The 27,522-nt window shown below is 41.4% G+C and overlaps 1 protein-coding gene across 7 annotated transcripts in view; it reads left to right on the top strand.

Annotated features, from left to right (window-relative positions):
- Positions 1-27,522, top strand: part of DGKI (diacylglycerol kinase iota) — a 228,073-nt gene that overhangs the window by 123,678 nt on the left and 76,873 nt on the right. For 5 of the 7 annotated variants that reach the window (XM_040596409.1, XM_040596407.1, XM_040596406.1 and 2 more), the window contains exons 16-22: positions 2,162-2,217; positions 3,074-3,136; positions 3,357-3,430; positions 4,959-5,070; positions 7,526-7,725; positions 13,318-13,380; positions 27,322-27,422. In XM_040596409.1, the coding sequence (XP_040452343.1) occupies positions 2,162-2,217; positions 3,074-3,136; positions 3,357-3,430; positions 4,959-5,070; positions 7,526-7,725; positions 13,318-13,380; positions 27,322-27,422 (669 nt within the window). The remainder of the gene's footprint in view (positions 1-2,161; positions 2,218-3,073; positions 3,137-3,356; positions 3,431-4,958; positions 5,071-7,525; positions 7,726-13,317; positions 13,381-27,321; positions 27,423-27,522) is intronic. The other 2 variants (XM_040596412.1, XM_040596410.1) reach the window with 1 other exon arrangement.

Genomic DNA, 27,522 nt, shown 5'->3' with positions numbered 1-27,522 from the left:
AAACAAACAAGGGCCATTCCTCTCCCCACCTCCCCACAGTAAATGAAATTGATTCGAGCTCTCAGCCTATCAGGGCACTTTATGCAATAGAGATTGATCAATTCTTATATTTAGAATAAGCAGTGATTGTAATGTCTCAGAGGAATCTGTGTGTGAATGTGGCCTTTGCCATGGCAACCTCTATACTTTGCTTGTGACTAATCAGATTGAGCCTTGAGGGTTGGTGGTTGGCTCCAAGCCTAGTGTATTTAGCTCTTCTTCTTCAGGAAATGTTCTGAGTAGCAACTCTTTCCAGTTTCCTCTCTTGGTATACTTATGCTTTGGTGGAGCAGGGGAGAGACAATTTACTTTATCCCTGTTGACATGCCACTTGATCCCTCAGCTCTAGAGGAGTGTTCATTTGCAGGACAGCCCCCCTGCCGCGCGCACACACACAGTCTAACATGTTCTATTTCCTACTCCTTTGATGGCTTGGGAATGGTGAGGATGGGGTGAGCCTTGGGTATGCAGTCAGTGATTACTTCTGCAGTTAGTTGCACTCAACTTTAGGTTCTATTCCACATGGTAGAAAGAGTCGCTCCTCTGCTATGTCAGAAGTAGGAGCAGTTTAGTATGTTGAAGGACTGCTGAATCAGTGACCCCAGAAAGGCTCCTTTTCTGTTCTAAACTGGGGCTTTGGTTCTGTTCAGTGTTCGCTGTAAGATCCATGTAAGAGCCAGTGTGCTGGTGGCTGCTGTCTGGAGCCATCGGGCATAGCCATGTCAGAGAACGTACAGCACAGGCATTGAACCTTCACGAGCCTCCTGCTTCTTAGCATGGGGTGCCGAGGCTTCCTGCAATGAGCTGTCAGCTCAGTAAGTGGGATGAGACTGACTTAAGCGGTTAAAGTAATCATTTGAGGAAGAGGTGCCCCTGACTGCATTCCAGGCTCACCTGCAACATAACAAACGGGTGATACAGTAGCTGGGCAAACAATCAAACAAGAAATACAAAGCAGCCCATTCTTACAAAATGAAGCCATATACTGTGAGATGTAACGACTTCAAAGAGAACTGGAAGCTTTGTTTCAAGTGGTCGTTTGAGAAGATTTAATATGGAAGTGTTCATATCGGTGTGAGGCTTTAGCCAGAAAGACTATCTGGATAGTGGGATGTTTTCACTAGGGGATCTCTGAGCAGGGATAGGTGGTTGGTACCACCGCCGAATACAGTGTCAGAAGGGCTGCTTCTGAAATCTCAGGGTGCTACAGACGAGGAGAGCTTTCCCAAGGAGGCATGAGAATGACCTGTATTATTCTGGGAAACATGCCTTATACTGGGAGATTAAAGGAGCTCCATTTAGCTTATCGGAAAGAAGGTTAAGAGGCGATTTAATCACTGCCTGTAAGTATTTACTCAAGGAGAAGATATGTGATGATTCAAGGCTCTTTAATCTGACAGAGAAGTATTATAAGATTTAGCAGTTGGCAATTGAAGTCTGAAAAGTTCAGGATAGGAGAAAAAACCTCCCCATACATTTTAACAGGGAGAATAATTAATCATTAGATGTGCATTACCACCGGACTATTAAAATTATCCATCACTTGGAGCCTAATCAAAGTGAAGCAGCTCTCTAAACAGGTTTTAGAGTAACCACTCATTTTTCTTTCCTCCCCCCCCCCCCCCCCCCCCCCCGGAATATTTAGGTAGGGATGTTTATTCCTCAGTACCTCTTTGTAACACATAAGGTTTTTTTTCGTCTTGTAATTTACTAATACTTTACTCCTGCTTCAAAGCATGGGTTAGTGTTCTTTGTATTTCTAATAGTTTTTAGAGTTCTGTGTTAGTAGAAACAGTCTCACAAATGGTACTGAGGAATCATAAGATGGATAGTCTGAGAGGTGCTAAATCAACTGGTTGTATTCTTGTTACCTCTTCACTCACGTTTCCATCTATTTTCACTCTACGGGAAAGGGGTACAATTAAATATCTATGTTTGAAACGTGATAGCAGATTATGGCACAAATGGGGAGCTCTCACACAGGAAAAGCATATTTATGTTAATATTTTCACGGAGTAATGTGTGCTAAAAGCACTCTAGTGCTGGCAGGGAATGGGAAGGTACAATGGAGTATACTTGTTTTATTACAGTGTTCGTATTTTTCCTTTTTATCCTTTCACAGAAGCAAATCCAGAGAAATTCAACAGCAGATTTAGAAATAAAATGTTTTATGCAGGGGTGAGTTGTGATTCGTCTTACAGAATGATGCTAACTTAGTTGTTTGAATGTTTTCTTAAGTGCCTTCCCCCTCACTTTCTCACATCAGGAGCTCATGCCAGTTCATTTTGCCTGCTGCAATTTAAAGTGCACATGTACAGTTTCTGGTGATGCCACACTCACGTGTCTGTTGTAAAGTGGCTGAAGCATGGTTTTATGTAGCTTAGCAGACGAGAGAAATGCTACTCCTTTGGACATACTACTGGTCATGTCTTGGCCCTACTGCTTCTGGCTTGTAAGCTTTCAGGCTTCCAGAATTTGGGAAGCACATTGATACTGATTTTTGTGAAGAAATTCCCCAAGTGTTGGCCTGTATCTTTGTAGCTTTGAGGAGTAGCCTTGGATATAGGGTCATGGGGAGTAGAGGGCAGAGATCAACTATTTAGAGTGATTAATTTTCATGTGTGAATATGCAAATAAAATTAATCACTTCTGCATTCAGAAGGTATGTGGACAACACTTCATTCTAAAATGCATTTATTAAGAGAGAAACACTGATTTGATAATGCATGACATGTAATGTCTTTCTGGGTGATGACTCCCACTGTACCCACGTGCCTTAAATACATAAACAAGTATGTGAGCAAGAATTTGAGTTAAATCCTTGGGTGTCCAAGGACCTTCTTCAGTTAACCTCTCAAAAAGAGAGGTATCAAAATTTAAAAATATATTAAAAAAATCATGTTTCCTGAGAGCAAGAAAGAATAGGTTTGCCAAAAGGATGGCATTTTGGTATTGAGCTCTGTGGTGGGAGAAGAAATGAGGGGAAAGGGAAGAGAGGAAGTGCTGATGACAATTTGTGCACTTTCTGTTGCAGGCAGCCTTTACAGACTTTCTACAAAGAAGCTCAAGAGATTTATCCAAACATGTTAAAGTTGTGGTAAGTATAAGAAATTGTGCTGTAGTATTGTGGGAAGAGGGGGGAATGGAGAGCGAGCGAGGTGAGAGTTTAATGGCTCTGTTACTTTTCAGTTTTGAGCATGACATTTGCAACACATTCCAAGGAAAGTCTTGGGAAAGTTGTAACAAAGCAGCAACACTTCTCTTGTCTGTGGCTCCATTCAGCAATTTCTCTGTGCTCTGTCACTTTGGCTTTGTAGTGTGATGGTACAGACCTGACTCCAAAGATCCAGGAGCTGAAGTTCCAGTGTATAGTGTTTTTAAACATACCCAGGTAAGTTCAAGACAGGTGCTTGGAGTTATAAAAGTATAATAATAATAAGTAAAAGAAAAAAGGTACCTGCAAATTGTCCTAGACTGGGTGAATGTGCAGGAAACATATTGCCATTGTGCTGCCTTCTTGAAAGCCAGGTGTTTATAATACTGTTAATCAGCAATATGGAATGGCATCAGAGTTAAGCCAAACCATCCTTTAAAAAGTTGAATATGCTGATACAGAGATAGCAGAAATCATTAACAAACATGCTTTCCAGTTGTGCATCTAACCTGCAAATGAGATAGTAATTACACAGATGCCTGTTCTCCCCCTTAATTGAAGCAGTGTGTGAAAAAAGTGTGTGTCTGTGTGTAGGGGAGGGGATCAGGGGAGGGTGAGGGTTACTATTTTTACAGTAAAGGAACATAAAACTGTTGAAAGAACTGCTGTGTATTAAAATGTTAGAAGGTGTCCCAAATAGATAACTTTTAAGAATACAGCTATACTTACATTTAGATCTGTCTCCTGCTCTCTAGAGCAGTAGTCTCCAAACCTTTTTTATTGTGCATCTTTATTAGTAAAAAAATTTTTGGGCAGCACCCCAATGTATGTGTTTATAGATTATATATATGTACTGCTGTGCTAATATATTTCATACATTAGAAAACACAGAAAATGAAATTTTGAAAGGATGTAATAAAGATGAATTAAACACTATCTTAATGCTGGATTTCTTCTTTATTAAAATGTAAACTGTTTTCTTCACACACCCTAATGATCTTGTCAGTTGCAGATTTCTCTAGCACACTGTCTGTGGTGCGTGCATTCCACTTCGGAGACTACTGCTTCAGACAGCCTAGCACTTTGCTCCGCATGATATCCCAAGCACTTGATCTTTTGAGTCCTGCACTGGTCTCACTGTGCAAGCTTTTACTTGGTGTCACTTCTCCGAAGTTCCCTATTCTATCACTCTTAGATCACTTTTACATCCATTCTTTTAATGATAGGAAAGGTAGATGCCACAGCTGCACCTGTTTCTGCTTTTTATTTCTCCCTGCCGCCTAGAGCAATGCGATGTTCTGCACTCCTTGTGCTGTTAGAGCTGCTGAGCCAGCAGGGAGAGATGAAGTGGAGCTCCAGGGCTGGAGTTGCTGTTGCAGCCCCATGCCCACCTAGCAGAGGGGCTAAGCAGCTTTCTGACTCAACAGCTCATTTGCAGAAAGCAAAGCAAGTGGGGAGAGAGAACAAAGTGCTACTGCTCTGTTACCTGTTTCCTGGTGTTTCCCCATTTTCCTCTCACAGAGGAACCTGCTAAAGATTATGTGGATACATTTATGGATGTTGCCAGCTTGGAAACAAGACACAGGTTTTCCCTTTTGTCCAGTCCTTGTCAGCATAACTTTTAATTGTCCCTGAATTCAGTTTTGGTATGGATATCTCGATACTTCTGGAGGACAGCAGAACAGGCTAATAGCCAGGCTGCTAGTCAGGACTCACCAGGGCAGAGTGCTGTCTCAAAGCTCGCTTTCCAAACCTCTCTCTGTAGGTACTGTGCTGGCACAATGCCCTGGGGAAACCCTGGAGATCACAGAGACTTTGAGCCTCAGCGCCATGATGATGGCTACATTGAAGTCATTGGGTTCACCATGGCCTCGCTGGTGGGTACTGCGGGTGCTGCCCTTCCTGCAGGTGCTGCTGCACTCGGGGAATTCTGCAGGCAGCGCTACAGAGTGCAAAGTTGTCCTCATTGCTGAAGAACCACCATGATTCCACATATTCAGCTAAGGCCAAAACATGGTCTGCTGTTAGACGTGGGAGACAAATTGTAGTTTTCTAATGAAAGAAATGTTATTTTATAATAGGAATGTATTCTTTGCAACATATGGCTAATTTGCATGTGCAGTGCTTCCAAGCTAAATGACAAGATTATTAAAGTAAGAACAGCATGCAGGCATGTTTTTAAGGGGGGAGTGTTCTGTGGTCAAATTACTGCTGTTTCTTTTTTACTTTTGTGTATTTCAATATGGCATAAAATTCCTTTTTTTAAACTTGGCTACTGGAAACAAAGCTGAAATACTATATAAAATTATATGCCCATACAGTTTCCATATGTCCACTAAAAAATGTTGTGAAATTTTAGTAATAGCTATGAAAAAATTAGTAATATTTTTGGCACAAATGTTATCTCTCCTTTTGTTCTGCTATGGAAAGAAAATTCAACCAGCAATTTTAATTTATCAGTGCACTTTCTGTCAATGCTGTCCTTATGGTAACTCAGCTTTAGTTCACTTTAAAAGCAATCTCACTCTAAATACCTTAGTGTCCTACTATCACAGTGGTCAAACACAGTGACAGTCTCTTCAGAGGACAATTAAATGCACTCAGAGTTGGTAGTTATCCCTGTGCTAGCATTAATCTGCCTAAGGCGCCGCAGCTTGAACTTACTGGGACAGGCAGAAGGCATGTGTGCCTGCCTGCTTCGGGGCAAGTTTGTATAGATCATGCTTAGGACTATACTCAAGTCTTGTTGCCACTGTCTTGTGTGGACTAGGTTAAAACTAACATGGATAAGCCTGTTTTCACTAAACTAACATACCTACTTGTTGTGTGACCTGCCTTCGGTGTATACCACTTTCAGTGAATACTATTGATAATAGTGTTTGTTTTCTCAAAGAGAAATTCAGACAAATCTAATCTTCAAAGTAAGCAAAAGTAAAAGGTGGTATTGATCAGCAATCATTTCTTTAGAAGTCTGTCTGGGTTAAAGATTCTTTTTCAGCCTTTTTTTTTTTTTTTTTATGGCTCTAGTAGTTTTGGGGAATAACCCACAAGTAAGAAGAAAACCTATGTTTGTTAGCCTAGTGGATCTTGTGGAATGCACCTTTGTTACTTCACCCCTGAAGATGTTAGGATATGTTTTTGAAAATGCTGTGAAAAGTCAATTTAGCATGTACCAACTGGCAGTTTTCAGTTGGAAGCTTTTTTGGATTTGCCACTAATGTGGCTCTGTGAGTGGGTAGAGCGATCTCAAAAGCTACCAACAGTTTTAGTTGGTTCTGAATTTAAGAAGTAGGGCCCTTTGAGCTGCTGTTTCTTTTTAAAGGAAGCCTTGTTCAGAATTGAGGGTCTACAAGTCTACTAATGCTGAGAAGCCATTGTAACCATAGACTGTATTGATATAATAGTAACTTGCTCTGTATGAATCCCAGATGTGCTTTCTTTGAGACTAAGGAAGAGAAGTACTTTATAAAGAAGTATTATTACGAATATTATTGATTATATTGTCAGTTGATCCATAATATGAAACACACAGAGAAGGATTAAGGTCTTGACTTCTGTTTAGGCTGTTCTGTTAGTAGTGCATTAATATAGGATTTTTTTTTCTGCATCTGACAGATGAGTTAATAGTCACATAATAGTCATTAATTAAAAAAATATATTTCTGCCCAAACATAACTGCCTAGAACTTGAAGAATCTGCTCATTGCCTTCCTTGTTCATCTCTATAAAATGAGTTCTTAAACATGATGTTTACTTGTTTTGAACAAGGTCCTTCTGCTTGCTCTTTTCAGCCTGTCTGGTCTCAAGGCTTAGTTGCTGTGTAAGCTTTTATAATTTTTTAATTTTTTTCTAATTCACATTAAGGACTGTATTCTGTTCAGGAAGGGGAAGTAATTTTTCTGTCTTGCAGACGTACCCTATTAGGGTTGTTGTTCTAAAGAGCAAATAATTAGTAGCATTACTCTTGGTGTGAAAACAAACCAACCAACCAAAACAAATTGAAATGCTTAAGAATGAACATAGGTATTCATTTGTGCATGCGCATGTGTGTGTATATGCGATGAGACGTGCAATGCATATCGTTAGGTATCTGCTTGTTGCCTAGCTCTTTTATTTGTGACATTTTAAGTACTATGCAATTTCTGAGTGAAAATACATTCATTGTGCTTTGTTAGAATGCCTTACACATGGAACACTGTGTAATGGATGCTGTCAGCAAAACTGCATTTCAGATTTAACTGCCTCAGCTATCTGTTCTGAGATGTCTTTTCTTTGTTTCTTGTTTTGTTTTGTGCTCTTTTTTTTCCTCCTTTTTTTTTTTGTTCTTTTGCAGGCTGCTCTCCAGGTGGGTGGTCATGGAGAGAGGTTGCACCAGTGCCGTGAGGTGACACTTTTAACATACAAGTCTATCCCCATGCAAGTGGATGGTGAACCATGTCGATTGGCTCCCTCACTCATTCGGATCTCCTTAAGGAACCAAGCCAACATGGTGCAGAAGAGCAAGAGGAGAACATCTATGCCTTTGCTGAATGAGTGAGTCGGATATGTGCATGTTTTAATGGCAAGAGGCCTGTTTGGGGCAGCATATTCAGTCATGGATTTTGCATGTACTGGACTTGCAGTGCATTTAAAAAAAAAAAAGAATTAAAAAAATTCACACCTTCTGATCTCTCTTTCCACCATATTGTAAATACTTCCCTGATTTTCTTGTATTCCTTTATCTTCTGAGTTACCCTTCTTGCTTTTAGAAAGGTGTTGTATCAGTTATTTACTTAGAGGTTTGTGCAGGCTTAGCATTGTGCCTCTTGGCTTCTGACAGTTCTGCATACTTATGTCATTTGCCCTGGAAGTTTTTCTAATTCATTTTCTCAACTTTATTGATATGCTTTTTAACGTCCATTAGAAACCCTCTAAAAAATTGCCACAATCAAGAAATACTTAGGGCATCTTTTAGTTTCTGTTGTGGAAGCATGCTGCCTGGCAGTGTTTATGGAGAAGGACGTGAAGGTACAGAAAGGACTTTGTACTTTGTAGGGAATCCTTCTCCAGTATAAAACCACAAATGAATATTATAAAGGTGAACAGAGAAAAGCTAAGGTAACTGGAAAACAGGAACATGTGAAGAAGAAAACAGACAGGCAGGGCTAACATTCCTTTTCATCATTAAACCTTCTTTGTAAGCATTGCAGAGATACTTTAATAGAAGAAACCCCCTGAACATTCACATTTTGATCTATGAAAATGGCCATCCAGTAAAATTATTTGCATTATTTTGTAAAGCTGATTATTGTACTTATGCAGGTCTTTACTGCTACTAAAATGAGTGACGTAGTAAGTGCCTTTGGTGTTTTTCATGAAGTATTTTTAAAGCAAAACATTCTGTCCCTTCTACAAAGGTACCGAGCTAAAGGCCTAAAGTTACCAAGGATTCACATTTCATTGAAACATTCATGCACCGAGGCTTTAATTTTTTTGAGGAGGTGGTGGGGGATTTTGCCGTTGCAGCTGTGATGGTGAAGCAAGTTTTATGAGATGTACTATCTTTCGTTACCTCATGTAACTGGAAAAAACAGATAAGGTCTCGGGCACACCTTTTCTCTTCAGGTATCTTAAAGGTTGTCTGTGTTTTGCAGCTGTGTTATCTAGTAGAATTTATTGCTTGACTTCAAACTTTGACTCCAGCCTCTTATCATCCACTAGTTGTCAATCTGTTCATGTAATTAAAGCCTCCCTGGTAGTTACTTCCAACATCTTACTGTTCAATTTAGCACAACGTGTTTTCTTACTGGGACTGGTGCTTTTAAGTTTCAGTAGAAGCCCATATCTGTAATGTTGCAATTCCTATTTGTCGGGAAAATACCTAAGGTATGCTGACCTCTCTTGAGTAGTGACTAGCAGCCTCTTGGCTGTGAGCAGCAATGCCCGATTTCATCCAACAACAACTCCTCAGTCATTTGTGAAAGCTAGAATTGAGCAGAGGGAAATCCTGGGGCATCTTGACAGGCTTGAGAGAAGGGGGGCCCTTGCAAACCTCATGAAGTTCAACAAGGCCAAGTGCAGGGTCCTGCACACAGGTTGGAGCAATCCCAAGGCCAAGGCTGCACAGAGAATGGATTGAGAGCAGCCCTGAGGAGAATCACCTGGGAGTGTTAGTGGATGAGAAGCTCAACATGACCTGGCAGTGTGTATTTGCAGCCCAGAAGGCCAAGTGTATCCTGGGCTGCATCAAAAGAAACCTGGCCAGCAGGTCAAGGGAGGTGACTCTCCCCTTCTACTCAGCTCTCAAGAGACCCCACCTGTAGCACTGCGTTCAGCTCTGGGGCACCCGACAGAGGAAGGACATGGAGCTGTTGGAGTGAGTCCAGAGGAGGGCCACAAAGGTGATCAGGGGGCTGGAGCACCTCCCCTGTGAAGGCAGGCTGAGAGGGTTGGGGCTGTTCAGCCTGGAGAAGAGAAGGCTCTGGGGAGCCCTTATGGCAGCCTTCCAGTAGCTCAAGGGGGCCTACAAGAAAGCTGGAGAGGGACTTTGCCCAAGGGCATGTAGTGATGGGACAAGGGGAAACGGCTTTCAGCTGAAAGGGGGTAGGTTTAGATTAGCTGTTAGGAAGAAATTCTTCACAGTGAGGGTGGTGAGGCACTGAACAGGCTGCCCAGAGAAGCTGTGGATGCCCCATCCCTGGAAGTGTTCCAAGCTTCAAAGCCATGTTGGATGGGGCTCTGAGCAACCTGTTCTAGTGTAAGGTGTCCCTGCTTACGTCAGGGTCGCTGGAACTCGATGATCTTTAAGGTCCCTTCCAACCCAAAACATTCTATGATCTTTTTCCACACTGAGGGAGGCTAATGCAAATGTAAAAAAAAGAAAATCCCCGGTACTTTGATCTGATAATTAACATGGTTTGGTCTGAATTTTGAGATCTAAATTAAAACTGTGGTAGGGAAATAAAGGTTCATAGTATGTGCTAGTTGTCAAGAGGATATTCTTTGTGGTTTAGCTTAATTTAAATGGGCTATGGTAGACTACGTTGCTGTCAGTCTGGTTTGACTGAGATACTTGTCTGCAGACCTGTGTTTCGGGAAAATAGAAATCATCTGTCAGGGACTCTAGTCTGAGCTTCACTTATCAGCAATGTTTTTTGTGTATGTTGATATCTGCGTCTATAGATATCTCTGTGTGTATGTACTTTGCTCACAAATGTTGAAAGGGAAAGAGAGGGAGGAGTTGCATCTTTTAGGGTGATAAAAAGTAAATGGTATGTTAAAGGTTAAACTCTAGGAAGCATTTTAATATTGTGAGAAGTTCATTTAATATGGTACTAATTTGTAATATTTCACAAGAAAGAAAATTTTCAATTAAATATATTTATCTAAATTTCTTGAATTGGTATCTGGAATGTATCTCTGTGTTCCATTGAAATCTCCCAGAAAGCCTTATGTTTGATTGAATGCTCTAGATTATTCTTTTGTGACTGTTATGTGAATGTTAGATATGAGAGATAAGTAAGTGGGTCTGGAGCTATCCCTAATTGTTAGACAGTTGATCTTGGAGCTTCTTGCCAGGAAAGTGATTAAAAAATTATCTCATATCACATTAATGCAGAGTTGGCTGTTATTGTCAGCTTTGATATTATTGCGAGATAAGGAGAGCAGTAGGAATGTTCTTTGGAGTTTTAGCTAGTCCAGTGCCATAAGTAGAATGATAGTTAATCTGAAGAAGCGTTACACTTTCTTTCTGTTTTGTTTTGGGTTTTTTTTTGGTTTAACCCTGTTCTCCTTTGTTCAGGAGGCTTTAAGGAGAGGGGGTTTAGAGAGAATTGTGAGTTTGTTTGCCTTTTGGGTGCACTTGAGTTTCCAGGGAATAATAGTATCTTAAAATTGGAGAGCCCATATTTAACTTATGTAGTTGAGATGAACAGAGATTTCATGCTTCTTTCACTTAGGAGCCAGAAGACTTTAGAAACAGGATTTTCTTCTGACTGTAAGAGCTGCCCATCTTCCTAGTTGTAACTGTTCTTCAAAACCTGTAGACGCTCTGAGAAGGCACTTGTATATGAGAAAAAGGGATCTGACCTTTTTTGACCTGTTTTTTCCCCCTCTGTTTTCCCACTATTGTGCTTCCAGCACCTACTAATTGCACATGAACTGTCTCATGTAGTTCTACAGAGACCTTCAAGGTAGAAACTCTTATATGTTGAGACTCCTTGTTTCACTTGTTACTGGATAATTTGCCTTTTTTCAAGGTGTGGGGAAAATTCAGCAGCACTTTTGACAGTGTCAATGATCCTAGTCTTTTCAAGGTTGGCTGTGGAATCAAATTAAGGAACAAAATTCTAGTGTTTATGTGGGACTACTTGAGTTGAAGGAGCTTCCCTTTCCTGTTGACAGCAGTAGAACGAAAAGCTTTGTCCAAGCTATTAGGGAGCAAGGAAATATAATGTGCTGCATTTTGTCATAGCTAGGTGAATTAGTGGCAATTAATATTTCATTAAGTTATTTAATCTTTCACTGCTGGCTTGCCTACAAAGAAATTTTTCAGTATAATAACTGTCCCGAATTATTCATGGAGTACTTGCTGCAACTAGTGATCTCTTCTTGCTGTTCATCAAGAATTCTTTTTTTTTTTAATATTTCTTTTGGAAAGCTAAGCTGTTTTAATGTGACATACAGGATTGTATAAGTATTCTTGTGTAGGTGAAGATGACCTGCTTATGGCTTGTACTTTTCTGATAACTTTAAATTTATTGAGTTGAAGCATAGTGGAGGAAGGTCACTATTTGGTGAATACAGTTGGAGGCTGTCCAAACTGAAAAGGCAGGCATAATTTGTTCTGCATCCTACGATGAATTGCTCTACAATGGAGATAAGTAATAATCCAATAAAGTCTTTCAAGCCAGAAGCAACTTTTTAGTTGCAAGGAACGTACAGGCTAAGGTGATGCTGTTCACACTTGATTATGGATTGAAACAAGGCAGATAAGGGGGGTTGTGTGTGTGGGGGGGAGATGGATTTCTTTTCTTCTCATAGGACTTTTCTTTTTTGTACCAGCAAAAGCAAATTTTTGCTAGAGCCAGATCAGCTCAGACAAACTCAGTTTTTCTGCAAAAGTGTAAATTATCTTCTTATTCTCCTTCCCTTAAAAGAATTGCTGGCTGTTTTCATTTCTGTTCTCCCCTGTTGGTCATGGTAACATGTGAAAGAGATGACATATAGCTTGGTTTTCTGTGATCAAGCAGAGAATGTGGTTCTTGTGAGCTACAGCAAAATGTGTGTGCCATAAGAAAAGCTGTGGTTCAGTTTTTCCAGGAGTCATTTTCTGATCAGATACTTGAGTTTAGTATGCTGCTCAGTAAGTTTCAGTTAATGATCATTTTCTGAACCTCAAAAGATGGTATTTTGCTTTCACTGCCTTTTAGTATGGGTTGAGGAAGAATGTCCTGCATAATGGAAGAGAAAAAAAGAGGGAAGAGCTTATAGATAAAACATATTCCATACACTTGAGAGAAACAAAGGGACCATTTGAGTATAAACACTAAAGAGAGTCAGTCTTGAGAGTCACTATATATAAAATGCGTGTTTCCCTAAGGTACATGAAAGAAGAATGGAGACAGCAATTTGTCATTATGGGATACAAAATCTCCAGTAAGGGTATTTTTTTTTTTTCTTAAATGTAGACTAAAGTTGGACAAACTTTGGAGACAGTTCCATTCATTCAGATCTTGGCTTTGTTTATTTGCATTTCTGGACCTGCTTCCAAAGTCTGTTGCCTTGAAATTTTTCAGTGCCTGTGGAACAAATCCTGGGGCTCCTTGTCTTCCTTGTATAGCCACGTGCCTAGCTTGCCATTGGTCCTCATCACTCGTGTCTTTAGATAGCTCTTGTGTGCCATGTGGCAGTGATTTTCTCCATTTGCATGTATTCTGTTGCTCTTGGCTTGCTAGCGTGAACTTGGAGCTCTGCATGTCTCTTCATTCAACTTCTGTGTGACACATTCCTTTTGTTTCTGTTTAAATGTTGTATGTCTGTCTGTCTTCTTTTCCACTCTTTTTCTCTCTCCCCTCTGCCTTTTCCCTTGTCTGTCCACACTGTGTGCTGCCTTTCTCCTGGCCACTCATTTCCTGCTGTCTATAGTATCCATAAAGTGCAGTCTGCTGACCTGAGGAGAGTCTCGGCTCCCCCTGATTCCTTCACTGTGTGAGTATCTGGCTTTTTTGTACTTTCAAAGTTCCATAGTTTTTTTGCTGTTACCTTGTGTGTCCTTCTACCAGGAGGCGGGACAGTAAAATCCAGTGACAAATGGGAAGTGTGAGCTCAAGAGATAGCACGGTAGGCACAGAACTGTGGTCTCACCAGCAAAGGCCACAGTTCCAGGGTACACAAATAAAGTGAGCAGGGCATGTCTGGTGGTGGTGACCAGGTTCATCAAAGAGTCCAGTTCGCCAGAGAAGTTCATACCAACAGGCAGCTCTGAAGTTAAGCACCAGGCACACTCCATGGAGACAATTGAGATGAGAGCTTTCCATCCTTTTGGTTTTAATCAAAAACATACTGAACAAACTCAACCATAAGACACATCTCCAGTTAAAGCTGATATCTCAGCCCTGTCTCCAGACAGAGCTGATTAAAACAGGAAACCAGTCCCCCAGAGGAGTGGTGTGACATTGGCTGCAGCTGCATTGAAGATTGAACCACCCCCTCACACATGTTGGCAATATCTTGATTGTCAGCAACTCCACTGTACTAATTTGCTAGATAATACCTAAATCATTCAAGAGCCTAATGTCTTTTTAAAATTGTGGTGAACTGGCACTTAAAAACACTTGTACCATTGTTGGTATCTTCTAATTCATCCCATTTATGGAAACATGCCCTAGTATGAAAACCTGTGTGTGTCCACAATTAAAAAACCCAAGCAAGCAAACAAACAAACAAAAAAAAACCCCAAACCCTGAAAGCACCCCAACCAACCCCACCCCAAACTCCAAACAAAAACCCCAGCTTAATGCAATATGTCAATTCAGGCAGTGTCATTTGTCTTAAATACTATTGGCATCCTTTTTGTCTTCTTGCTTTGCCACTCTTATAATGGATGATATCTGTTCAAACAGGTTAGGACTATCAAAGAAATGAATTTGAAGTGCATGTTGGAAAATGAAAAATTTCAGAGTTAAAAGTCCAGGTATTCAGAGCAGAAACTTGATTCTAAGAATGATTCTTATTCTATCATAGAAAAAAGTCAATGGTATATGCTAAAAGAAACGCCACCAACACTTCCCTGTTCTAAAGACTGTGCGTGTGCAATAGATGGCACATAAATGTTCAACAAACCAAAATTTACTTGGGAAAACTGAATAACTTTAAGAGCACATTTCAGCTTTGCAGGAAAGGACCTGGGGGTCCTGGTGGACACCCTGATGACCATGAGCCAGCAATGCGCACTTGTGGCAAAGGTGGTTAATGGTATCCTGGGCTGCATTAGGAGTGTTGTCAGCAGATCAAAGGAGGTGATCCCTGCACTCTGCTAAGCACTGGTGAAGCTGCACCTGGAGTGTTGGGGTTCAGTTCTGGGCTCCCCAGTAGGAGAGACATACAGAGCTACTGGCGGGAGTCCAGTGAATGGTGCTGAACATTACAAAGGTGCACCAGTCCTATGAGGAAAGGCCGAGGGAGATGGGACTGTTTAGCCTGGAGAAGGATCAGGTGGGGTTCCATCAATGTCTGTAGAAATCTCGAGTGCCCAGTGACAGGACAAGAGGCAATAAGGACAAACTGAAACACAGGAGTTTCTCTGTACGTAAAGAGAAATGTTTTTACTGTAAGGATGACGGAGCACTGGCACAGGTTGCCAAGAGAGGTTGTGGAATCTCCGTCCTTAAAGGTACTCAAAAGCTGCTGGGACCATGGTCCTGGACAGCCTGTTCTAGCTGGCATCAGGTGACCTCCAGTGCTCTTTTCCAACCTCAACCATTCTGTGATTCCGTGAAATTTCAGAAAGCTGCAAGTTCCTCACTGTTATTTTGCAGACAAGGAAATATTTCCAGTTCAGTGTGTCTTATCCCTGGATCACATTTGCTGTACTCTGCTCCTCAGTAGAAAGTAACAAAAAAATCTTGTCTCACTGATTCAGTATTTAAGCAAGCCTCTAGGAAAAAAAGCTGAGATAAGCCTTATAACTTACACAGAAGCTGTGGGTCTGGGAGAATGGGTATTGTTTCCAAGTAGAGGGATGTCCCTTGGAAAATGACCTCCAAGTTTTGAAACAGTTCATTTTAATGTCCCATTGATATCAGCTGTCAGGATAAGGCAGGGAGAGACGCTCATGAGTCCCAAACTAATTTGTAAGTCAAAGATGTTCTGTATCTTAAAATCTGTAAAAATAGATTATACATGCTGCTGCACTGTGGCTGCCAATTAACGTGTCTGGTAAATTAAAATAAGAACCCATGAGGTATTAGGGAAATTTGAGTTGGATTATGATGGCTTTGAGATTCAAATGTTCCTTTTTTTTTTTTATTTTATTTGAACAATACAGAAAGAGCTTGAGTTCCAGTTAGTACTGAAGAGCAGGGCAGATTCTGCTGAGACCTGGTGATGGATACAGCCTGTCTTAGATAAATTTCAGATTTTCTGCAGCAGGATATGCATGGGGATTTGGGGCAGCCAAAATTATTAGGTACATACGGTCTTTGTTGCAGAGACAGTAGACCTGTAGTGTAATCCATTTCAAATGTTTATACAAGGTGCATAAGCAAGTGCAAGTGTTGTATTTTCATTTAAGGTTCTTTTAAAAGGAAGGTAAAAACTTGCATTTTCCAGCTGGATGTTCAGAGATGAAAAGGATGCATATGTGAAAGTACATTTGCATTGTGTTTGATGCAAAAGAGTTCTGGAAAAAAATTACCATTTGAAAAATAAACCACAGTTGACTTGCATAGCTCCTGCCGTCCTTTTTATAATTGGAATAAGCACTGTGGATATGCTGGGATTATTTTGTTGTTACAAAATCCACATAAATAAAAATTCAAGTATCACTTTATTGGTAAAAAGCTAGTAGTCTTTAGAGTTTACAGAATAATGATTGCAGCAGAGTAGGCGTAGAAAACCTGTGTGAATAACAAAGGTAGTATAAGAATATTTTTTTGTTTTTAGAGACCCAACTGTCAAACAGAATCAGTTTTCTCAGTTAGGTTGAGTGTGTATGTTGCTGATAAAGAACAGTAGGAGACAAGGCGTAAGGGAGAAGACATTAGAGAGTGAGCTATTCTCCAAATGCATAATTCAGGATGAAAATGCTTATAAATATCTTCTCCCTTTACTCCATTACATGCATTATAACGAATTGAGTGTCAATTTTTACTGTTTAGCATGTGGGCTTCTGTTTAGTGGGATCATTACTATCGAAGAATTGCTATGCTTGGAAGTATAAAGTGTGAGAGAACTACAGCTATTATGGGAAAGGAGAAGGAAAGTGAAGACCAGGATTCTACCTGGCACTTTGGCATGTGTTTGAGTGTGGGCGTGGGTCTAGCCTTTGTACAGCAAAATGCTCAAGCAAGTGTGAGGTAAGAAAGTGCAAAAGGGTTTAGTACAGTTGTGTTAACTTGGCTTATCTGGGATAACACTTATCAAATGGAGAAAAAAAACATATATGGTGGAGCTTATATTTTTAGGGGTATTTTTTTAGATAAGGAGCTTAGCAAGAGCTTTGTCTTAAAATAGCAGCAAACTTTTTTGGAGCACTGAAATTTGTCTGTCAGAATAGGCTGGATGATTCTGCCGTGTTGTGGCAGTTGTTATGTTTTAAGTAGATATACGCTGTCAAAAATACACTCGTTTTTAATGTATCCTTTCCAAGCTCTGCCAGTGCAATCTCAAAAGTAAGGTAAATTCTCCTCTGGCTGCTGCTTTCCTTTTTCCAATTGTTCTAAACACTGGAACATTTAATTGAATTTGTATGTTTATTTCTTCTCTAAGAGATAGGTCATTCATTAATCTGTCACTGCAAACAAGCCCCAGAGAAGTGTGGTGTGTTTTTTTTTTTTTTTATTTTAAAGTTTATTTTTTGCAAGGGCAGGGCAGTAGAAGATTTTATTTTCTGTTTACTGAATCATTAAAATCTGTGTGTAGGCTGGTGTGGGCTGTATTTTGGAAGAACTATCAGAAATTTGTCGCTGGATTCTGTAGAGCTGTTGGACTGTTTATTATTATTTCCTCTCTCTATGCAGACACAAAGCATAAGAAATGGTTCACAGGGTTCATAAATAATTGATATAGGGATTAGGGCTTGTATAATTTAAAAGTCTGTCTTCCCAGTTGAATCAACTTGGTGGCATGGCAGAAGTGTTACCAGCTTGCTGCGCAGGAGTGCCAAGATTGGGCAGGACCCAAGCTCGCTCCAGCTGTTTTCTTTCCCAGTGAGGCAGGACTGGAGGAAGGAGCAGTGTTCTTAGGAAAACCAGCTGTGCTCCAAGTGAGCTGGCTGGCATCCCTTTGCCTGTTGCTGGGTGATTAATAGGGGTGAGAGCAGGAAGTCAGAGCTTCATCAAAAGCTGAGTGTGTTTTCTTGGTGAATGGAAGTAGATCAGGTTCTGCTGGTAGTCTCAGAGTAGCTATGTGTGACTTGGCCTCTGTGGGTTTGAAACACAAGTGGTGCAATGAAAGTGATTTAAAAAAAAAATCCCTTCTCATTTATTTTTTTTCCTGTCAAAGCTCTGTGTTTTTAGGTTTTGGGGTTGTTTGGTTGTGTGTGTTTTGGTGTGGGTTTTTTGGTTTTTGTTTTTTTTTTGGGGGGGGGGTTGTTCTTTAGAAGGTAATGGAAGGCATTTGCAACTTTAAACTACTTATAATTGACTATGTAATACACCATTTTAAAACATAATAGGTGTAAGAAATGTAAATATTTTAGGTTGAATTGCAGTGCAACAATATATCCAAATTTATTTGTAAATTGTCTGCTGCTCTGTCTGGAAAGCTTTTCTTCCTCTCCTTACAGTTGAGCAAGTTGTTTTATGCGGTATTTGGAAACATCCATTTCTATTAATACTGTACTAATATTTGCTTTCAGTGACATTCATTGCCTTATTATAGCCTATATATTCATAGCCCTATTATTACATTACGTACTTAATCTTTGTGGTTTCTGAATGTGCTGACTTTGAGCAAGATAAATTGTGCAATTTGTATAATAATATGGATTATTATACAGTATCTGTGAAGACTACAGAGGTATTTATAGTGGAAGTGTTTTGCTCAGCTGCATTAGAGCTGTATACGGAGCTCATGAGTTCTGTGAGTGAATGAGTTAATTAGTTGGGTGATGAGGATGGTATCCCGTGGTGTCAATTACCAGTCTGACAGCACAAGGAATGAATATTCACATAGTGAATTTTAGAGCCAAACCTATATTGAATGGGTAATAAAATTTAGTGAGACATAATATCAGCCAACAATTGTATTCTGACAGAGCAGAGTATTTGCAAACAAATCATGAACAAACCCACCAAACTTCAGTCACTGAATAAATGTTTTTTGTGTATATATATATACACATTTAGAGGGGTGTGTGTATGTGTGTACATATATATGTATTTGAGTTATGAATATACTACCTGTGACTGGACTTAGCTAGGTATATAAAATCTCTACCCTGTAGAAAGGACCTTTTATCATTCCTATTTCTGATAAAAGTTTATTTTCAATAGACAGCTGCTGTTTTCAAGGTTACACTTTTATGACTAAGATTGCTAAACTTTTCAAATGGACAAAATGCCAGGCTCTGTTTCTTTCCAGTTGCATGTTTTCGCACACACAGCTTGCTTGTGTAGTAGTGGTACCCTGTCTTTATAGAAAGGGGATGAACAGGAAACTCTGGCAAGGGCCAGCTGATTTCTTTTCCACACTTAACCTGGAAAGGACCATTTCTGCTTAGGTAATACATTACATCTACAATGGTGTGCTTGTTTCTTCCACAGAATTAAATTCAGAGATATGCAGCGCAGTGATGCGTTAAAAAAAATTTACTTTTTACAAAAGCATGAGAAGTATGCTTTTACATGTTTTATAGTTAAAAGGTGGTTTATGGAGAATGTGTGTGTGGATCCTGGAGCAAAAAAAAATAAATAAAAAATTAGATTTGCTGTTGATTTTAGCTCCTTTTTCATCCTTCAGTTCCAAGGAAATAAAAAGGGCTTGCTCACTTCTTTTCAGGTTAAAGGACTAATTTAACTCAAGAAGGTGATGCTGCAGGTGCAATAGGTTGCCATTGGCTTCAAGCCAGGAAATAGCATTTGTAAAGAGAAGGTGCACATTTTTCTTTCTTACACGGCATTAGGTAGTGAGTCAACAAAGCTACAGAAGTCAGTGTTGTCTGTCTCCCCCCTCAGCATCCAAACACTATCCTGTTCTCACAGGGAGGTGGCGGGGAGATGGATGGCAATTAACCAAGTATTGGCAGGTGTTGGCATGAGGCTTAACATCAGTCCCCTACCCTTTTTTTGCAGGTCTTCTTGAGTACTGAATTACAGGGTCAACATGACCATCCCTTCACCTTGACATAAAGGCTCCAAACATCCAAACATACACTTGGAGAAGTTCTGTCTTCTTTCTTTCCTCTCCCCTTTTTGTGAGATACCCAGATTATCCATTGCAATGGTGTCTTTTAAATGAGGTCAGTTGTGTGGTGGGACATAAATCTACCACTAATTCATTAATAATGGTTGCCAAGAAAGCTCATGCTTGAACTAGTGCTTAGAAACTGAGAAGCAAAAAACCTTATGAAAACTGCTTTTACACAGCTTTCCTAGTAATTTGGCTACTTAGACCATGGGACTCACCTCAAGAAACCTGTTCTGCTGGGGGCTGATGGGGTACATCTGTCAGAAGGGGAAGAGCATCTTTGGTTATAGGCTTGCCAAGCTGGTGAAAGAGGGCTTTAAACTAAAGGTGCTGGGGGAGAGGAACCTCAATCCATCCCACTCCTACCAGTTTGATGCCAGTGCCAGCAAGAGATGCCCAGACCCTGGAGGAGGGATCACAGGTCAGCAGGAGAGCACCTGAAGAGCAGCCCAAAAGAATTCCAGCCCTTCCAGACAGCAGGTCAGCTTCATCAGGGGCCCAGCTTAAATGCACATAGGCAAATGCATTTAGCATGGCAAATAAACAAGAGAAGTCAGAGAGACGTGCACCCACCTACAGGGCTGTGATCTTATGGGCATCACGGAGACATGGTGGGATGGCTCCTTGGACTGGAGTGTTAGAATGGAAGGATACAGTCTCTTTAGGAAGGACAGGCAGGGGAGACGAGTAAGGGGTGTTGCCCTCTGTGTCACTGACCAGCTGGACTGCATGGAGCTCCACCTGGGGATGATTAAGGAGCCAACTGAGAGCTATGGGTCAGGATTAAAGGGAGGGTAGGGACAGGTGACATTACAGTGGGGGTCTGCTACAGGCCACCTGGCTGGGAAGACCTGAGTAGATGAGGCCCTCTATAGGCAGGTAGGAGCAGTGTCATGTTCACAATCTCGTCCTCATGAGGGACTTGAACCACTCTGATACCTGCTGGGGGGACAACACAGCAGGGCATAAGCAATCCAGGAGGCTCCTGGAATAGGTTGATGATACCTTCCTTCTCCAAGTGATAGAGGAGCAGATCAGGAGAGGTACTAAGCTGGACCTTGTTCTGACCAACAAAGAGGGGCTGGTGGATAATGTGAAGCTCAAGGGCAGCCTTGGCTGCAGTGACCGTGAAATGGTGGAGTTCAAGATCCTCAGGGCAGCAAAGAGGGTGCAGAACAAGCTCGCTGCCCTGGACTTCAGGAGAGAAGGCTTTGGCCTCTTAAGGCATCTGCTTGGTGGAGTACCATGGAATAAAGCCCTGGGGGGAAGGGGGGGCCCAAGAAAGATGGCTAATATTCAAGGATCACCTCTTCAAAGCTCAGGAGTGATATGTCCCAACAAAGAAGTCGTCAGGCAAAACTACCAGGAGGCCTGCATGGATGAACAAGGAGCTCCTGGACAAATTCAAACACAAAAAGGAAGCCTAGAGAGGGCAGAAGCAAGGACAGGTAGCCTGAGAGGATTACAGAGAATTTTTCCAAGCAGCTGGGGATCAGGTTAAGAAAGCTAAAGCCCTGATAGAATTAAATCTGGCCAGGGACATCAAGGGCAACAAGGAAAGCTTCTATAGGTACATCAGTGATAAAGGGAAGAGTAGCGAAAATGTGAGCCCTCTCTAGAAGGGAATGGGAGACCTGGTTGCTCAGGATATAGAGAAGGTTCAGGTACTAAATGACTTTTTTGCTTCAGTCTTTACTAGCAAGCATTCCAGCCACACTGCCAAAGTCACAGAAGGCAGAAGCAGTGCTGGGATAATGAAGAACCACCTGCTGTAGAAGATCAGGTTCAACACCATCTAAGGCAGGGGTCCTCAAACTTTTAAAACAGGGGGCCGGCGCACAGATTAAGTGGCAGGACTGTGGCTGCTTGCTTCCCACCCCACCCCTGGCGGGGGGTGGGGGGTGTTCTGTAAATACCAGGGGCCGGATTGAGGACCATGGGGGGCTGTATCTGGTCCATGGGCTGTAGTTTGAGGACCCCTGATCTAAGGAACCTGAAGGTGCACAAGTCCATGTGACCTGATGAGGTGCATCTGCAGGTCCTGAGGGAACTGGTAGATGTCCATCGTATTTGAGAAACTGTGGCAGTCCAGTGAAGTTCCCACTGACTCCAAAAGGGGAAACATAAATCCCATTTTTTAAAAGGGGAAAAAAGGAAGGTCTGGCGAACTACAGGCCAATCACTTCTGTGTCCAGCAAGATCATGAAGCAGATCCACCTGGAAACTATGCTAAGGTACATGGAAAATGAGGTGATTGGTGACAGCCCCCATGGCTTTGCTAAGGGCAGCCTTCTGCCTGACAAACCTGGCAGCAGCCTTCTACTATGGCATTGACAGGGTTTGTGGCTAAGGGAAGAGCAACTGACATCATCTACCCAGTGCAAAGCATTTGATGCTGTTCCATGCAACATCCTTTTATCTATATTGGAGAGACAGAGATTTGTTGGATAAACAGTTGGTGGATAAGGAATTGGTTGGATAGTGGCACTCAAAGAGTTGCAGTCAGTGGCTCAATGTCCAGGTGGGGACCTGTGATGCATGGTGATCCTCTGGGGTTAGTACTGCGACTAGTACTGCTTAACATCTTTGTCAGAGACATGGACACTGGGATTAAGTGCATCCTTGGTGACTTTCCTGACAGCACCAAGCTGTGTGGTGCAGTCAACATGCTGGAGGAAAGGGATGCCATCCAGAGGGACCTTGACAGGCTTGAGAGAGGGGGGGCCCTTGCAAACCTCATGAAGTTCAACAAGGCCAAGTGCAGGGTCCTGCACACAGGTTGGAGCAATCCCAAGGCCAAGGCTGCACAGAGAATGGATTGAGAGCAGCCCTGAGGAGAATCACCTGGGAGTGTTAGTGGATGAGAAGCTCAACATGACCTGGCAGTGTGTATTTGCAGCCCAGAAGGCCAAGTGTATCCTGGGCTGCATCAAAAGAAACCTGGCCAGCAGGTCAAGGGAGGTGACTCTCCCCTTCTACTCAGCTCTCAAGAGATCCCACCTGTAGCACTGCGTTCAGCTCTGGGGCACCCGACAGAAGAAGGACATGGAGCTGTTGGAGTGAGTCCAGAGGAGGGCCACAAAGGTGATCAGGGGGCTGGAGCACCTCCCCTGTGAAGGCAGGCTGAGAGGGTTGGGGTTGTTCAGCCTGGAGAAGGGAAGGCTCTGGGGAGCCCTTATGGCAGCCTTCCAGTAGCTCAAGGGGGCCTACAAGAAAGCTGGAGAGGGACTTTGCCCAAGGGCATGTAGTGATGGGACAAGGGGAAATGGCTTTCAGCTGAAAGGGGGTAGGTTTAGATTAGCTATTAGGAAGAAATTCTTCACAGTGAGGGTGGTGAGGCGCTGAACAGGTTGCCCAGAGAAGCTGTGGATGCCCCATCCCTGGAAGTGTTCCAAGCTTCAAAGCCATGTTGGATGGGGCTCTGAGCAACCTGTTCTAGTGTAAGGTGTCCCTGCTTACGTCAGGATCGCTGGAACTCGATGATCTTTAAGGTCCCTTCCAACCCAAAACATTCTATGATTTTTATCTCAAACGAGTTGTTTTGAGCAAAGCACTATAAAAGGAAGATAGTGCTGCTGATTTTCCTTATGTTATCTTCCCAGAGAACTAACAACTCTTGGGTCTGGATGATAATTTCAAAAAATCTTTGTAGGTAATACAGACAGTTATTAGAATTATTTGTAATAATAAGTATTCAGACAATCATCCAAATGCTTTCAGACGTTTTCAACTACAAGTAAAAAAATCTTGGTTGGTCTCTGGAGGGAAAAAAAACAACACACAAAATTACCGTACTGTTAGTGAAAATTTAACTTTTAACCTAAAGAAGGTAGCTTTGGGGAGGAATGGGTGGATGGCATTGGGAATAAGTGATTTAATTTTGGGCTGAAGACTCCTGTTGAATTGTCTCTGTCATAGATTAGATGTGTGTACATGGTTAGTTCGCTCCTTCTTTTTTTTCTTTTTTTCTTCTTATCTAAACCAGGTTCCATAGAAATAATTATCATTTCTGAAAACTCAAACACAATAGTTATGTATAAGTACTGAATAGGAAGCTTGAAACAGCAGCTTTTAAAATCACCTCTGATTCAATGATGATTGTTCTGGATCAGACAAAATAATAATTCATTAACCATTTTTTTTTAGTGATCCCAGACTTGCTGGAGTTGTTTCACCTCAACAGCTGGAAGTGGAAACAATTGCATGACTGAGACAAGCTCACAGGGAGACATGGAAGCTGGGGAGAGGGTTACCTGTCCTGTCCCCAGTATTTCCCACAATAGAGCATAGCTTGTCTCCAGTTGCCTGTGTCAGGCATGCTCCTGTCCTGCTGTGCTCTAAGGAACATGAGAAAGGTCAGTGTGTGGAAGGAAAGGAGGCAAAATTGTGAATGAGATGTATTAATGACCTTATAGCTGTAGTAAATTCTGCACAGACAGTGCAGAGCTACAAAAATACATAAACAAATTCATCTCTTATGGTTAAAGGACATCAGTAGGTTGCTGGGGGACTCAAACTGATGGGATGCAAGGAGTGGTTGAAAGACAAGTATCACTTGGATATCTGCTCTGAAAGATCTAAAGGGACAAATCAAGGTGAGAAAGGAGTCAGTGATCTTAATTTTTTTACCTCAAGACGATGCAAAGTTCCTGCATTAAACTGTTTTTCCTTGGTATGGAGAGCAGCACTGGGCACCAAAGCACAGGGTCACAGAGTGGAAGGAAAGGTCTGGATATCACGCATGGATGACCTCTGTAGCAAGGAAGAAATGGAAAAGAGCAAGTAGGGGGGAGGCTGTGGTGTGTGGTTCTGGTTTGACGGGCAAAATCCTTTGTGCTGGGCTGAGTAATTCCTGCACAGGAGTATCAGCTTTTGGTAAAGTAGTCATTTTTAACTGGGAATTGGAAAGCGTACCTTTTATAGAGTTCTTTCTTGGTTGCTCAAAGATTTCAACACAACAGTACAGATTTGGTTCTGGTTTCAGGAGAAGCAACAGTTTGCGACAGTTTTTTGGTCTTGGTTTACACTGGGCTTAATTCTGTGCATAGCAAGGATGGCTGTCTTTGTAGCGTGATTGAGTCTTACAATAAAAACAGCTCACTGAAATCTCCGGTTTCCCCATCCCTTTTCTACCCAGCTGAGCTCAAAGAAGTAGAGGTAATTCACAAGCGGTCCCTCCCTGACACCTACCAACAATACCCAGGCTGTGAATTGATCAGCTGGAAGACTGAGCTACCTTCGTCATAACGTGCGGTGGGCAGAACGTTATGGGGAAAGCAACATCGCTACTTCCAGTATAGTGCCAGTGCACAAAAGACCTCACTTTTCAGAGCTGTCAGCCTGTCATTTTCATGAACTCCACTACATGCAGTGAATTATTTCTTTTCTGTCCCCAGACAAAGACTATGCAGTCAATTCCTATGTTTTCTGACTAACATTCTTTTATCTTTTCTTGTCTGAAAATTAAATCTATGATTTTCACTTTTGAAACTTGCATTCCATAGAATTTGGAAGAAAGCATAGTTCCTCAGACTGTGTTCATTTCTCAGCAGTGACGTGACATTTAAACTTGTTTTAAAAATAAAAGAAAGGAAGAAAAGAATGTCAGACTCAGTGCGATCATTTTCTTGTTCCATCTATGCACCTTTCCTTTCTATTTGCAGGCACTCATCTTCTCTGGGCTGTTGAGCCTGCAGGTGGAGAGTGCTGTGCTGTAGGATGATGTAATGGCTCCTGGGTTAGAAAGCTGTCTCCTGAAGCTGTGCTGGCACTTACCATCCCAGGTGTTTTAACATGAAACTGCAAAAGCTTATCTTAAATATGGGCAGTTTGCTGATACCTTGGGGCACTTGACATGATAATCCGTGTCAGGCAGCACAGGGAAAATACTGGGTAGCCTGTGTGCTTCTGAATGTGTCAGTCTTGCTGCCGCTATTTAGCATTTATGATTTCTTCTAAGTTTTCTTCATGTATGGTGGGCTCATTTTCACTACTAATATAGAAACTCCTGTACAGAATGTGAATTTCTTCAGTGCAGCTCCTTCTAGCCTGTTGTCTTGCACTCCAGTTTTGGAGGTACCCTCAATTCATTATCCTTTATCACTTTTTAGGCAAAAAGTACTTGTGCCAGTAGAACTTTTGTGGTTTTTTTTTTTTTAACTGGGACTTTATTTTCATCTGCTCAGATGCGACAGAGCTGTTTATACTAACAGAGAGAAAGAATAATTGCTAATTGCATCGAAGTGGCTCTACCAAGAGATGGCCACAAACCGTATGTTTTGTTAGGTCTGCAGTATTTTCTAGCCAAGAAAATTACTCACTTGTTTAAAAAGAAAAAAAAAAGTTTACATTTGTGAGATGTGGCTTGTACTGCACTAGCAGTGCAGACGCTGTAGGTCAAAGATTTTAAAATTGAGACAAAGAAAGAAGAAAACCTGTATATTTATGATAGCACACATTATTTTAACTTTTACAAGGCATTGTAAAAGTTAAATACATGTGTGTATTCGGCAATAATACCACTGGCGGAGTTCTGTTACTAACTAGATAAAAACAGAGAAGATAGATGGTCTTTTGATGGAGGCACAAAATGAAGAATTTATCTACATTTAACTGACCCCAGGGGCCAGTACCTGTAGGACAGACATTTGTTATGTGCTTTATAACACACAGGTTATCCATCTTTCTTTAAAGGTGGAAAATGCAAATGTGGCCAAGTTTAATTTAATAGCATTCAGCTAAACTTAAAAAATCAAGTAACAGATTATGGTGAGGTGGAAACCAGCATGAAATTGAAAGAAAGCTTTTCAGGACAACTTTCTATCGATATACGGACACTTAAATTTCTGAATAGGGACCCACTGAGTGTTTCAAAATCATATAGACAGCTGAGGTATTTTAAATCTGACTGAAATCTGTAGAAATGAGGTTCCTGGACTGCTGCTTGCTTTTGAAAGTCCTCCTGGGTTCTGCGTATTTGACTCACTGTTTTGGAAATCTAGTTCTCAACTGCATTTCTGTTGCCTGTTTCCTAGAATAGAGATGCTGAATGAGGGTCCTCCAGGAAGACGGGGGATGCTTCCATAGGCAGGGGAATGGTGGGTCTGAGAGACTTCCTAAGAAAGCATCTGTGTCTTGAACCACAGCTTGGCAGATCTGCTGGCTGTAGTAGGGCCCTAGGAATTTAAAAAAAAAAAAAAAAAAAAAAAAAGGCAAACTGCTGAGGGTAGGGGTGAGGGTTAGCTGTGTAGAGATTAGGGAACTCAGAAAAACCTTTGAAATTCCAGACCACACAGCCAGCAAATGAGATTCTTGATTTTGCTTATCATTTAAGGTGTAATGTCGATGTTGTTATGCAGTGGGTAGTCATAATTTTAAATGCAGTGATGAGCCTGTGAGGAGTTGGTCTAGTTTTGAAGAGGCTTGCTTCTTTCAGAGAAGATTAAAATCACTTCATATCCTGTTTTCATTTTGCTCTTCCATGGAATGCTTTGTCTAAGAAGCTTTCTTCTTTTTTTGCAGTCCTCATTCCATCCCAGATCGCCTGCGGATCAGAGTGAACAGGATTAATTTGCAAGAGTATGAGGGGCTACATTACGACAAGGAAAAACTCCGGGAAGCTTGTAAGTTGGAAGGAGCCATGCTGTAGCTGCTTTTGGTAGAACATTCTGTACAAATCTTGCATTAACAAAAAAACAAACAAACAAATGAAAAACCCCACCA

Source organism: Falco naumanni, chromosome 5 (assembly GCF_017639655.2).
Source record: "Falco naumanni isolate bFalNau1 chromosome 5, bFalNau1.pat, whole genome shotgun sequence".
NCBI classification, from domain to species: Eukaryota; Metazoa; Chordata; class Aves; order Falconiformes; family Falconidae; genus Falco; species Falco naumanni.
This window is presented reverse-complemented; position numbering and strand designations above follow the sequence as displayed.